We start from the raw sequence: 13237 nt of genomic DNA, 5'->3' as shown, positions 1-13237 counted from the left end.
CCTATTTTAAAATTCATCGTGAAGCATGAGAGCAGAGCATTCAGCGGGTTTTTTTTTGGTTTTGCTTGTGGTTTTGGTTTTTTCTTTTAACGTTGCCATCCTCAAGTTGCCTTGCTCTTAGCAGAGGTGAGATGTTTGTGCAACAGTGAGAGCTAAGTTTGTACCTCCAAGAAGTGCTGCAGGACAGGGGAAAGGCTGCCACAGAGCAGCTCCCAGTGTCTGCCTCATGATGCTGTCACACTGCTTTGCCTTCACAGCCTGGGGCAAAGCTTTTTAAAGCCAAATTATTTTCACAAGAAATTCTAGACAATCTCTCTCTTTTTTTTTTTTTCCTTCTCTGTTTCTTTCCCCTCATTGCCTCCCAAGTCTGGTGTTGGGTCACAGATGGTGAGATTGTGCACCTTCTGCACACTCCTGTTAACTCTGTCCCCTCATCCTGGGTTAGACTCTTGCCAAGGAGGAGACTGAGTCAGCAGCAGTTTGGCAGTGTGAAGGTGAGTTCCCTGCAGACAGCATTGGATGAGTAAATGCATCACTGCACTTTAAATCCTTACAGCATTTTAAAGTGGATTATATTTGGGTTGTACTGACACAGCTGCTTTTAAAGTAAAGGTCTGGTTTATTTTGCTTTATGCTTTTGTTGTTTAAAGAATGTCTCCTCTGTTGTTTGTCTAGTCTATCTGTGACTAATTTTAGCAGGATTCCGTTTCCAGAACAGAATTGAAAATTAAGGAGCTATTTGTATTATAGCATCATAGGATCACTGAGGCTGGAAAAGAGCTCCGAGGCCACTGAGTCCCAGCTGTGCCCAATGCCCACCTTGTCCCCAGCCCAGAGCACTCAGTGCCACCTCCAGACCTTGGACACCTGCAGGGATGGGGACTGCAAACCTCCCTGGGCAGCTCCTGCCAAGGCTGAGCACCCTTTCCATGGAGAAATTCCTCCTGCTGGCCAAGCTGAGCCTCCCCTGCCCAGCCTGAGGCTGTTCCCTCTCCTGCTGTCCCTGTTCCCTGGAGTACAGCCTGACCCCCCTCCATGAGCCATTTGGAGGAAAAACCATGGAAAGGGCTCACCTGGAAAGCTGAGGAGAAGGAGAGAGGCCACTTGTCGTGCTGAGACAACTGACCTTAGCCTAGCAATCCCTAGTCAGGAAGGATTCCAAGTCCTCAGCGATTGCCCAGATCTCTGTAACAACTCTGAGGTTGGCCCACAGGAGCAGTATGAAGGTTGGTGTGGGTGTTTTCATCCAGCAAACGTGACTGAACTTGGTTCTTCCAGAGAAATTCCATGACACATCCTGGAGCTGACAGGTGGATATTCCAAGGTGCCCAATTCCTTCTGTGCAGTGACCTCCTACTGGTGACTTTGGTTCAGAAGAAATCCTGGTGACTGTAGAACCTATTCTTACAGCCTGCAAATGTATGTAAATTATGTAGCTTACCATGAATTCATATGGAAACTGAAAATCATTTTGCATTTAATCTTGAGCTGCAACCTGCCCTTGATTTAGTTATGCCAGTTGGACTGAAGTTCATCTTGTCCTGTGTGAAAGACAGGATACAAATCAAGTAGGGAGTTAAATCTGTCATGTGGATATGTTGAAAAAAGTGCATAATAAAGAGGTTAGTCTGAATATTTGCCTTCAGCTGTGGATCACTGGCTATACTGACCTCTCCTTTACACTAAATTTGCCATTTGGAGTTTTGCTGTGAACCATTTGTGGTCTTTTTATCAGGGTTTAACAAAACCTTAACAAATTAAAACCAGTGGGTTGCGGCCAAGGGTTGATTTTAATTTGTTCATCTGACACTCCTTTTATATTTAATTTTTTTTCCAGCTTTCTTGTCTGTCTTCATCTTATGGGAACCTCCATGGGGTGAAATCTTTTCTAGAACAAAGCAAGCAAAAAGCACCTGTGGTTAAATGTTCTGAAAGAGCAGAGCTAGTGGTGTTCATGTTTCTGTTTGAGCCTGAAAGTATCTCATTGTTTGCTTGAAGCTTCTGCTGCTGTTATGACCCTGCTCCAACTGAAATTATACTGTCTCTTTTCATCTTCCTTTGGATGATGGGGCAGACAATTATGAAGAGGGCAAGCTTTGTCTTGAAGCAGGTAATAAATAACCATCAGCTTACAGTTTGGATCAACTTGTCTGGCTGGAATTACTGCAATTTAACACATTGTGGGGTAATGAAATAATAAGCTACCTTCAAAAAATTGAAATCTTCTGTGCCGCAGCGTTTTGAATTTTGGGTGTGTTTTTCTGTGAGGCAGCTTTGAGATGCAGTGCAGACAAATCTGGCTTTTTGCAAGGAACAGTTTGAGATTCAGAGTTTAGGAGTGTTAATATTGCTGAAAAGATGTTTGCTGCTGAAGCTACAGAATTTGTGTGTGATAAAACATGTTTTGAGATTGATTTTAAAAGCTGCTGTCATTTGGTGTAAAATTAACCTGCTTTATTAAAAGAAGGTATGGAGAGATGGAAGCCTGCATTGTAACTGGACTGACAGAGGTGGCAAAGCAGTGACATTGCCTCATTAAACCTGGGACAAATAATGGTGTTTTGTGATAGCTTCAAGAAAAGGGTTTGCTTTTGGCGCGAACTTCCTCATCTTTGTGCAGAGTTTAGTACACATTGGGCTTCTCTGCAGGCTCCAGGGAACTCCAGGCATTCCTGGCTGTTGGAAAAGAAGTACTTGTATTGTTGCTGTTTGAAAACCAAAATGGATGGCAGTAAGACAGTGGAAGAACTTCCATAGATTCCCTTTTTTTACCTGCAGTGATGCCAGCTGACAAATTTCTTCCTTCGATGGGCACCTAAAGATAACAGAGCTGTCTTTCTGCAGCTCTACACTTGCACTGTCAGTTGAAGCCACACATGTGCCCTTTGCTGCTGTTCTCACAAATCCCTGAAAGCACCCAAAAATAGTTCAGCAGGCCAGGTTTGGGTCCCTTTGCACAGTAGCAGCCGAGGTGGGAAGGCTGCAGTCTGCCCCAGAGGTAAGCTGTGCCACTGCTGGGGCCACATGCAGGAGAGACTTGCTCAAGGCATTTTTAACCAACTCTTGTGGTAGTGGAAATGCTTCATTTTCTTGCTAGGTCATGGAACAGGTGGCAGGTTTCATTTCAATAATAATTACAGGATTGATGGGTGAGTAGGGTCTGTAGGACTAGGCCATGGGATGTCCCTAGAGACTATAACTGTATTTGCTACAATATGGGTTTTTCCCCCTCTGGTTTCAGGTCTTTTCCTGCCTTTATACTGAAAAAAACCCCAAGCAAGTCTTAAAACCTTGGTTCTGAGGCAGCTGAGATCCATGGACAGCCACAATCCTGTCTCCTTCATGCAGGGGTTAAACCTTCTGTTGCATTGGCCATACTGTGTGGGGAATGGGACTGATTTGGGGTGGTTAATGCACATTTGAACAGGAGGGGCAGCTGGAGGCTGACCCGGGATTCACATCATACCTTGGGTGCCTTACCTGGGTGCTGAAGTACTATTTTTGTTCTGGTTCAGCTACAAACCCTCAACTATCTCTGGTTTTGGGTTTCAGCAAAGGAAACTTTTGCTGGTATCAGTCAGCAAAAAGCCTTTGATACCACTGTGTTAGAAAGCACTTGCTAAATGAAAACCAAACTTTAACACCCGAGCAAAACAAAATACACTTCATCACCCAGGATTGCTTTTGCTTCCCTAATCCGTGAATTTGCCTGGTGAGCAGCATGTGTTGAGTTCAGCAGCTCCAGCAAGGCTTCCTTAGGCTGTGCTAGGATTTGTTTTCCAAGATTCCCAACATTTGATGACTCGCACTTGGTGTGTTGGGTTTTTACAGATGTTGACACCTCGCTGCAGTGGGAAGTCTGTCTGGAGGGGAATGCTCAGGGTCACTGTTCCCAGCCAGCTGATGTTCCTCAGGCTCCTTAGATCTGTAAGAAATATCCTGTTCCAAACCTTCTGCTGTGAGCTGGAATAGCAGATCCAAAGGATCAAAAGCTGTTTTGACCTCTCCTTTCTCAAGCTCCTCCTCATCCCAGGAGCTCTGTCTGGTTAAACAAAGAAACCCTTCCCACCTCTTCCCTCCAGCAGTTAGAAACAGGAGTGGCAGACTTTTTTCTCTAAGATACATATTAAAAAGCCTTGTAATTAGTCTGCAGCAATTATTTCTTGAGATATGTACCAATGTCTAGTTCAGATCTTTTCTCAGTGCCTGTGGTTTTGTTTTCCACATTTCATGGTATTTTTCTTGTCCAGTATCTTGTTTTCTCAAACAGGTTTTACATTACTATTTTGACTACTTTTTTTCCCAAATATTAGATCATCAAACTCCTCTTCTTGCTTGCTGGTAATGAAAATAATTGCCAGTAGTCTACTAATACAATATCAATTTTAAAAAATATAAATATTACCTTACGTTTTTATAGATGTCATAGATGAAGGTTTTGCAACATGTATGAAATTATGCTCATAGTTCAGAGACTACATGCATTTCATTTTTTTAAGCAACTGAAGTGTTTCTGTTAGATACACTGAGTGTGTGGAGTCTAAATCTGGATTTAATTTAGGTTTGGAATGTGCTTTTGGCTTGCTTTTGGTGGCCCCGAGATCTCATGACCTGTCCTTGCAAGGATATGAAAATACTTCAGTGTCAGCTATTCTTGCATGATTTTGATCAACTTTTAAATGGGAACTGGACAGCACAGAGCCTTGCTGGGCTCTGGATCTTTCAAGGAATCCAAGCGCAGGGTGTGTGGGTTCATCCCCGGCCGTTCCCTGCCCTGCACCTCCCACACCGCCTGGCCAGCCTGCTGCTTTGGCTGCACCTCTGGCTCCGTGTGGGAGCTCTGCTCCCTCCACCATTTCATGCAGAAATTCCACTTCTAGGGTCTGAAATAACCCCTGCTGTGCCTTGGTGCTTTTATTCCTTGAGAAAACACACAGTTGTGGTGCCTTTTCCACACCTGAGCATTTGTTGTGTCACTGTGTGTCTGTCACACTGAGGGAGGAGCGGCTGGACAGGAGAAATGCCCTGAGCAGAATTCCGTGGAGACACTTGATTTCTGCTGCCCTGTGCTCTGTTTGGGTTCCACCACACATCTGCAACCCTAAGGGCTCTTGGTGGGACTCAGGCTGATTTCCTGTCCCTTTCTTTGCCTTTGCAGTGCACTCCAAGAGCTGCCTGAGGCACCTCAGATCCTGGTGAGGATGAAATGCAGCATTCTGGGACCTGTTTGGTGACAACTGATGCTCACTGTGGGCACCACAAGATCGGTGCAGCACTTTCCCACATCCTCTCCTGCTCTGTAAGGAATTTCTGCCAGCCTGTTGCTGGGAATAACATTCCCAGGTTCTTCCTGGAGAAGCCTTAGCTTGGCTCCTGGGCAGTGGCTCTTCCAGCCGCACAAGCTGCCTGACAGCTCGATTTGATTGCATTGCTAAGAGCAGGCAAAGCGTTCTAGCAAGACGTGCTCCTAAATTGCTGCAGTCTTGGAATGAGCGCTGCTGGCAGGCCTGGCAATGCCCGGGGATGTGCTGGTGCTGGGGAAGGCTGCGATGGTGACAACAGGGCTGTCCCTTTGGCAGCAGCTCAGGTTCGGGCGGGCTGGCCATGGCAAATGTTCAGCCGTTGTGTCAGTTGTGCCCAGGAGCTCCTGCCCTGCGCACGGAGGTGTTTTGGGGAGCATTTTGTTGAGCGTGGGGAGAGCTCAGCTTTGCTTTCACACAAGTCTGGCTGCCGGCAGTTCCTGCGATGGCTGAGTGAGTCATAGGAGGAGAAAGGATTCTGTAAAAGCCCGCGCCAGGGCGAGCAGTAAACAGGAAACAAGTGACGGCTCTGCTCGGACCAATTACCGTCAAATGGCGTGCGATTCGGGCATGTGGCCCCCATCCTCCAGCCAGCCCCGGGGGCTGCGTCAGCCTCTCAAACACTTGCTCCTCGTCACTCCTGCGTGGTTTAGTGTGGCTGTGGCTTCCGAGCCCCTTTGTCAGATGCTGAGTGACGGCGTGCTTTCACTCGAAACGCACTTTTCTGCTTTTAAAAAGTGCTTTGCTCTTGAGAGAGCCTTTTTTTGTTGTTTTCCTGCAGTTTCAGTTTAGTTTTTACTGATTCCCTGCAGCTTTTCCTGCGGGAGGGAGGAACAGGTTTAGGGTTAGAGCGGGGTGGGAGAGAAGCAGCGCTGTCCTCACCCCCGTGCGGGTCCCGACCCCGCCGGGGCTCGAACCCGCGTCCCTCTGCCCCCGCGCCCTCAGCCCCTCCCCGGGGCGGGGCCAGCCCCGCGCTCCCTACCTGCGAGGACGTGACGTCACGCCTCATTACCCTAATTGCGCTGACATCACGGCAGCGCCGGCCAATGGGGGCGGGCGGCGCTCCCCACCTGCTCGCAGCAGAATTCCATCATTCCTGGGATTCCTCGGCGGGCCCGCGCAGCCAGCGGGGCCGGGCGAGCCGCGCCTGCTCCGCCCGCCGCCGGGCCCTCACCGCCGCTCCGCCGCCCGGCCCGGCCCGGCCCGGCCCGCGGGGTGCCGCGGCCACGCTGCCGCCTCCGCCCGGCCCCGCCGCCCTGCCGGAGCGCTGGTGAGTGCGGGACGGCGCGCACAGGTGGCCGCGGGGGCGGAGGGAGCGGCGCTGGCGGGCGGGACGGGCTGGCATGGGGCTGGCATGGGGCTGCCCCGGGCCGTCCTCTCCGCGCCGCGGGGCTTTCCGCGGGGAGCCGCGCCGGGCCGGGCGGTGGCGGGGCTGGGGAACCCCCGCGGGGCGGCCGGGCGCTTCCGAGCCCTGCCGGGCCCGGGCGGGGAGCGCTCCGTGCCGAGCTGGGAGGGACCAGCCGCTCCTGCCGTGCCCGGGAGGCACTCTCTGCTCCTGCCGTGCCCGGGAGGGACTTTCTGCTCCTGGCCGGGAGGGACCCGCGGCTCCTGCCGTGTCCGGGAGGGACTCTGTGCTCCTCCTGTGCCCGGGAGGGACTCTGTGCTCCTGGCCGGGAGGCAGCGGCGGGTGCCGCACCCGGGGGGTCACAGCCAGCGGCACCGGTAGGAAATGCTCCGGTAGGAAATGCTCCGGTAGGAAATGCCCCGGCAGCAGCGCCCGTGCCGGGCTATCCCCAGCATCCCCGGACGCGCTGCCGTCTGCAGTTCGCCCCTGGGCTCTCGCCGAGCTGCTCTTCCCGCAGGGAAAATCCCCGGCGCCTATCGGTAGCGGAGGTGAAACCTTCTAGCACGAGTCCCAAGGGTGCTGGAAAGGCTTTTGGCGCTGCCTCTGCTCTGTTCCCTTTGCAGGTTTTGGGTTGGGCTGCAGCAGTGCGGGGTCGGGCTGGCTGTGTGCTCCCCAGATGGGATCGGCAGTCATTAATTCCCTGAGTTAAGCTCTCCACGCTGATACGAGTGCACTCCTTCCTGAGAGTGGATGAATGGGAATTTTAACAACCTTTTCCACTGACACTGGAGAAAGCCAGCTCACTTGCCTTCTGCTGTGTTGGTGGTGCAGGATTGCCAGGAACAAGAAATAATGGACATTTTTTTAATTAAACCAAAGAGGACTGGCTGATCAAGAGTTACAGGATTTCTCCTGCAGGGTAATTTCTCTGATTAGATTTTCTCTGACTTTGGAACAGAGTTGTTTAAAGAGATTCCTCCCAGAGAAACAAACTGCAAATTGTGAAACCTGAGTGGAAGTCTTTGCAGGCAGTGATGCTGAGAACCCTTGGATCCAAAACTGTATAAAACTGGGCAGTGATCTCCCTCTCCTGCCTTAATAATAAACTTTTTTAAGGCTCTTCTCCAGGCTTTAAGGCCTTTATTTGTATTTTCCTATCTCTGAACTCATGAGGAGACTTCTAATGTCGAGTGTGTTTTGCTTAAGTTTCCTAGATCTCTTCTTGTTCATACTGTTATAATCTTGATATTTGGGATCAGGCTGGGAGGCTTTTTGGGATCAGTTACAAGAACTGCTTTGATTCCCAAGTAAGATACAGATCTGACCCGCTAAGTCTTGGTAGAATTTGGGCCTGCCTGTTGTGCATTTACATTTGCTTAGTGGAATGGCTGGGCTGGAATTGCATTCAGTTGCTGCTGAATCCCCAGCGTTGCCAGCACGCTGTGGGCAGCAGGCACAGGGGGGTTTGGTGCAGGAGGCTGTTCCTTCTCTCTGCTCAGGACCCCTCTGTGGGGTGGGGGTCACCTTCTACACCTTCTACACCTTCTACACCTTCTACACCTTCTACACCTTCTACACCTTCTACACCCACCCTAGAGCAGGAACTGGGCCAGAGCTGAAGTGATGAGCATCAGGAGTGGTGCAGATCTGACAGTGTGCTGGTATAAAATCAGCCTGGTCACCAAAACAGGATAGAAGATGTTTGTACAGACCTTTGGGGTATGTTAATTGAGAGCACTCACATCATAAACCATCAGTTTCTTATTTACATATGAGTGGCTTTGATAACTTTCTCAGCATTTCATTTTGCAGTGGTTAATTGGTCTGTTTGCAGAGACATCTGAAAGTTTTCTGTTGGAAAAGGGAGCTTTGGTTCAGTTCTCTTTGCTGTGGTGAAATGTTTCATAATGTGTTTGCAGCAGATTGTGTAACACAGAGGATGCACTGGGCGATCCTGTAGGTACAAGACAAGGTCAGCTTGTGCTTTTCCACCTTCAATTTCTTGGCTTTGTTAGCTTTCAATTCAAATGGCATTACTAACAGATTTCTTAAAATGTTGCCTCGTTAAGGGGGATTTATGCAGCAAGACAATAAAAAGCACAAAGTAAAATAGCAAAGCTCTGCTTTGAGCTGATAATTTTCTTTGTGATGAATTTAGTCGTTGCTTCCGTTTGAAGATTTGCCTGTTAACACATTTTCCATGTGCATAACAAGCATCATTTAAAAACCCCCAAAGTAGGGAATAACTGCATTAAAGAAAAAAATAAAAAGTGGTATTTAGCCAAATAGCCTGAAGTTACCCTCAAGACTGGGAGCTGTAAATGAAGGGGATGATCAGTGCTACCTGGTGATCATGACCTAAAGGGAGCACTTATTTCACATTTGAACATTTCACTGTGTTGTATCTCAACACAGGATCTTTCTGTCCACAAACAGAAGCTCTGGGCTAAGCATAGCTGAAGTAATTGAAGTGTATTGTGACTATTTCAGAAAATTATTGAAAACAACGTGCTTATCGTTATTCTCATGCATGGGGCAAATATGCTTTACTCTCTCCTATCATAAAAACTGTATTTACCTATTTCTCATCACACTTCTGCTTCATCTGCCTTCCCTGTGTGCACTAACTGATTGTGCTGATCAGTTGGATTGATTTCCTCTTCAGTTTCACTTCCATTGAAATCAGCAGAGTCTCTCTCTCTGGGCACTTCTGGGATGAATTTGGGCAGTTCTGTGCCTGTATCTCCCCAGGTGGGAGCTGCTTTTGGCCTGTTTGACCACACTTTTCAATTCATCTTGTTTTCCATGTACTTGTGGTTATCTACACTTTAGTCTCGGTGGTTTCTCAAGTGTATTATCATTCTTGGATCACTTTTCATTATTATAATGGACTTTGTTTATTAATCCTTTTCTCCCTCCAACCTTATCTTTGTCATTTCTCCACATTTTGCCATTCCCCTTTTTTAAAAATCAAATGCAAAGTTCTTCTCTTTATCTCCCATCTTTCCTGACATACCCCTGACATAATGTGAACATTAACTTTGGTGGAACTGAATATTTATTTGTCTCTGTGTTCAGGCTGAGTGAGTAGTGCTGGTTGCTCTGCTGCCTGTTTACTGAATTTCAAACAAGCAACCACAGGGTTTTTCCCCAGCATGCTCTTCCTGATGCTTGGGAGGTGCTGGATAAATCCATGAAATCACTTAACTGTTCATTTATAAAAGCTTTACCTTCTATATAGCCTTCAAAAAAAAAAAAATAGAAACAAGGCATTGGCAAAGCTGAGAGTACTCCCTGTGTTTCTAGAACTTGTGAAAATATGAAAAGGAGAGGGAAAATACACATTTTTCATGATCCATTTCATTACGCTAATGGATATTTTGTCCTTCAAGTGTTGCAGAAGGGAATTGCAGGTGGATCAGTGTTTAGATCAGTCTGTCACACCTTGGATCTCTGATTTCACACTCTGAGGCTTTGCTGTTCTCCAGAATGTTTCTTTGCTGCTGTGTAGCTGAGAGAATAGAGCAGGGCAACATCAAGTAGGAGCTGTAACTGATAAATAAGAGCACTGAGTAAGATATTAAACTAATATTTGGGATTACAGGAGATAAAAGTATCTTGAATGCTTGTCAAAGTGCTTTTGGCTCGTGTCTCTTAACTCTAGCAGTTAAGACTTCGTAACCTGTGAGATCTACTTGGGGAAACTGTTTCTGTGGTGTTTAAATCAGATGTAGCCAAGGAAGTCCACTTGTATCTTGTATTTCACTCCTCACTTCCTTTCCCCCGCCAAGGACTTGCAGAGGGTTGGGTTTTGGTGGAGACACAGCTAAAAATGCAGTGTTGGTTTTTGCTGCATAGACACATTTTCATCACACTGAGAAATAGCTGGATTTGGTCAGGAGTCACTTTTTAAACTGTTGTTAGGATTATTTTTTTGGTTTGTGGTTTTTGTTTGTTTGTTTGTTTTTTTAATTTATTTTATTTCTTGGAACCTTGAGAAGTGCATTGGCCTTTCCTTTGTGAGCTGTGACTCCCCCAGGATGGCTGGGCTGCTCTCTAAACTCAGCCCTAGCTGACCTTGCCCAGATCAAATTAGAGTTTTTAAACTTGGACCTAAAGAGGATCTCTCCTCTCTCACTCTCCTGGGTAATCTTTATTTCTTTCCTGACCTGTTATCTCTGACTTGTCAGTCTGATGCAGAACCAGAGTGATACTGAACATGATTTGAAAAATAATCTGGAATTTTGTAGCTCCTTGCAGCTGTTTAGAAAGTCACAGAATATCTGATTATCTGTTTAGAAAGTCCCAGAATATCTGGTCCTGCACTGGGATCTGCAGTTTTTATGTGAACACAACATCCCCCTCGAGGTCTTGATGCCAGAGGAACACCTCAGCAGCTCTGTCATGATCTGAACTGTAATAATCCACAGAGCTGCAACACTGCTTTCAGGCCACTTCTAGCCAAGTTGTTTTTCAAGTGTCTAATTTCCTGAGTGGAATTAAGACTTGGTTCCTGTTTCCTTCTCTCAGTGTGGATTTCTGTCACCAGTTAATTCTCTTACTGGGAGCATATTCCGGAAAGGGATTGGGCATCTGCTACTCCCATTATTTGAAAATTACTGGAAAGCTTAAAGAAAAAGGGCAATTTGTTTTTAATAAGGGATTTTACTATCCTTTACGTTGTTCTTTAGCAACAGGTGGGTTTTTTTCCTGAAGAGCTGACCAAAAATGTTTGTATTACTGTCTCTGAAATGCAGGACAAAGCACTGAATCCTGAGTTACCTTTCCTTTGGTTTGGAGGAGAATGTGGCCAGATGTGATATGAACAAATATTTAATGAAGACAAACTCAGTAAAATAAGCTAAGATCTTGTTTTTTAAAACCTCTTGTCTGCAGGTACTGTCTTTAAATGAAAGGTTTAATTGACTTTATCAGTTTAAAATATGACTTTCTCAGGTAAAATATTCTTCTCGAGCAAAAGCTGATTCTGGCAGGGAGGGAGAAGCATGTTTTAATCCTCAATACACGTGGTTACTTCAAGTTTGTCTCCTCTTCTTGCATAATTCTGTGGAAATCTTACTGGATTTCATTATTTAAACTTAAAAATATATGCTTTGAGCTTAAAAATACATTTTTTTAAACTTACAAACACTTGAAAATCCTTTCTTTTACGCTTTAAAGTCTTTGATTAGTTTAAAGTCTTTGACTTATTTGGGCAGAGGGAGTGAGGATAGTGAGGTTTATTGTTTTAGTGCAAAGGCAAGGAAATTGCTTCCCAAACATGTGCTTGTTGTTAAGTCAATGTACATGTTAGACATGTGTTTGAGATTTCTGCAGTTGCCACTACCTTTTTTTCCCCTTTTTTTTTTTTTTTTAAGATCATACTGTAAAGTCAGTTACAGTAAACAGTTCTTATGAGAGACATTTTTGCTAAGTTTTTTTGTGGAAAAACCTCAAAAAAACCATTAGCTGTTCTGGGTTTTTTCCCCCAAACAGTTCTGCCTGTGCTGTTTCCTTTTTATTTGAACACATATAGAAGTTGTTGGCTTTGCAATAAAACCATCTTGACAACATGTTATTCTCTTCATTCCTTTCCCTTCCATATTTTTGGGATTTCTTATTGGAATTTTTACTTTTGAAGCTATTCATGTGAAACTTGGAGAAGCTTCTGGAAGCTGCAGTGCAGTCATTGGGTTTGACAGGAGTTTGTAGCTTGGTGTGGTGCTGGAAGAGGCATTTCTAGTGTGGTGGAGTTAATTTTTCATGGGTGGGAATTGTGTGTTGCAGGGGGCAAAACCCAGGGAAGAGCAGCTGCTGGGGTGTGATTGTGATTTTACAAATTACAGTTCTGTGTGTGGTTGTACACAAACCCAGAGTTCAGCTATATGTTTATTAGCCAAAAAAAGTCTGAATAAAATTATAAGGTCATTATAATAAAATAAGATAATTATAATAAAATTATAAATAAAGTTCATATAATTAGGATTTAATTAACACGTCCTGTGCTGGTATAACGAGAAGAACAGCAGAAACTTGGATTTTTTTTTTTTTTTGCTGTCATGCTCCTGTTGTTCGTTACTTATTCCTTCTCTAAACCTGGTGTGTGTGTGCTCTGCACAGCACCCAGAGTGTTGTCCCACATCTCCTCCCTGAAACCTTGCTTCTGAATTTTGCAGGATCCAGAGAGGAATGGAGACTCCCTTGGATGTTTTGTCGAGAGCAGCATCTCTGGTCCATGCTGATGATGAGAAACGTAAGTGCTCTGCTTGCTCAGCTCCAGATGCTTCATTTCGCAACTGTGGATCAGCCTGGGTGCTGCTTTTATCCAGCTTGGAATTTTCCTGAGTCCAAGATGTGTAAAAAACTCCTCAGGATCGTGCAGATGTGCAGAAAACCCTGCAGAGGTTGTTTTCCTCAGGTGCAAAACCAATACCTTGCACTGAAATTGCTCCCTGGGCAGGAGAGAATCACTGCTGGTATTTTAAAATGTCCTTAGCAATTCCTTTTCCACTTCAGTAAAAGGTAGTGCCAGGATTGTGACACAGGCAGTGATGGCAGAGGCTCGTGTTGCCCTTTGTTTGGGTAATATTTT

At 46.0% G+C, this 13237-nt stretch overlaps 1 protein-coding gene across 1 annotated transcript in view; it reads left to right on the top strand.

Annotated features, from left to right (window-relative positions):
* The first annotated feature begins 6390 nt into the window (after window positions 1-6390).
* The window catches only part of VGLL4 (vestigial like family member 4), a 75853-nt gene continuing 69006 nt past the window's right edge, over window positions 6391-13237 (top strand). Inside the window, exons 1-2 of the mRNA XM_085073070.1 lie at window positions 6391-6570; window positions 12822-12898. Coding sequence (XP_084929196.1) covers window positions 12835-12898 — 64 coding nt within the window. The 5' untranslated portion in view covers window positions 6391-6570; window positions 12822-12834. The remainder of the gene's footprint in view (window positions 6571-12821; window positions 12899-13237) is intronic.

The sequence above is a fragment of the Lichenostomus cassidix genome, chromosome 12 (genome assembly GCF_008360975.1).
Source record: "Lichenostomus cassidix isolate B80296 chromosome 12, HeHo_3.0, whole genome shotgun sequence".
Lineage (NCBI taxonomy): Eukaryota > Metazoa > Chordata > Aves > Passeriformes > Meliphagidae > Lichenostomus > Lichenostomus cassidix.
Note: the sequence above shows the minus strand (reverse complement) of the source record. Positions and strands in the feature narration are given on the sequence as shown.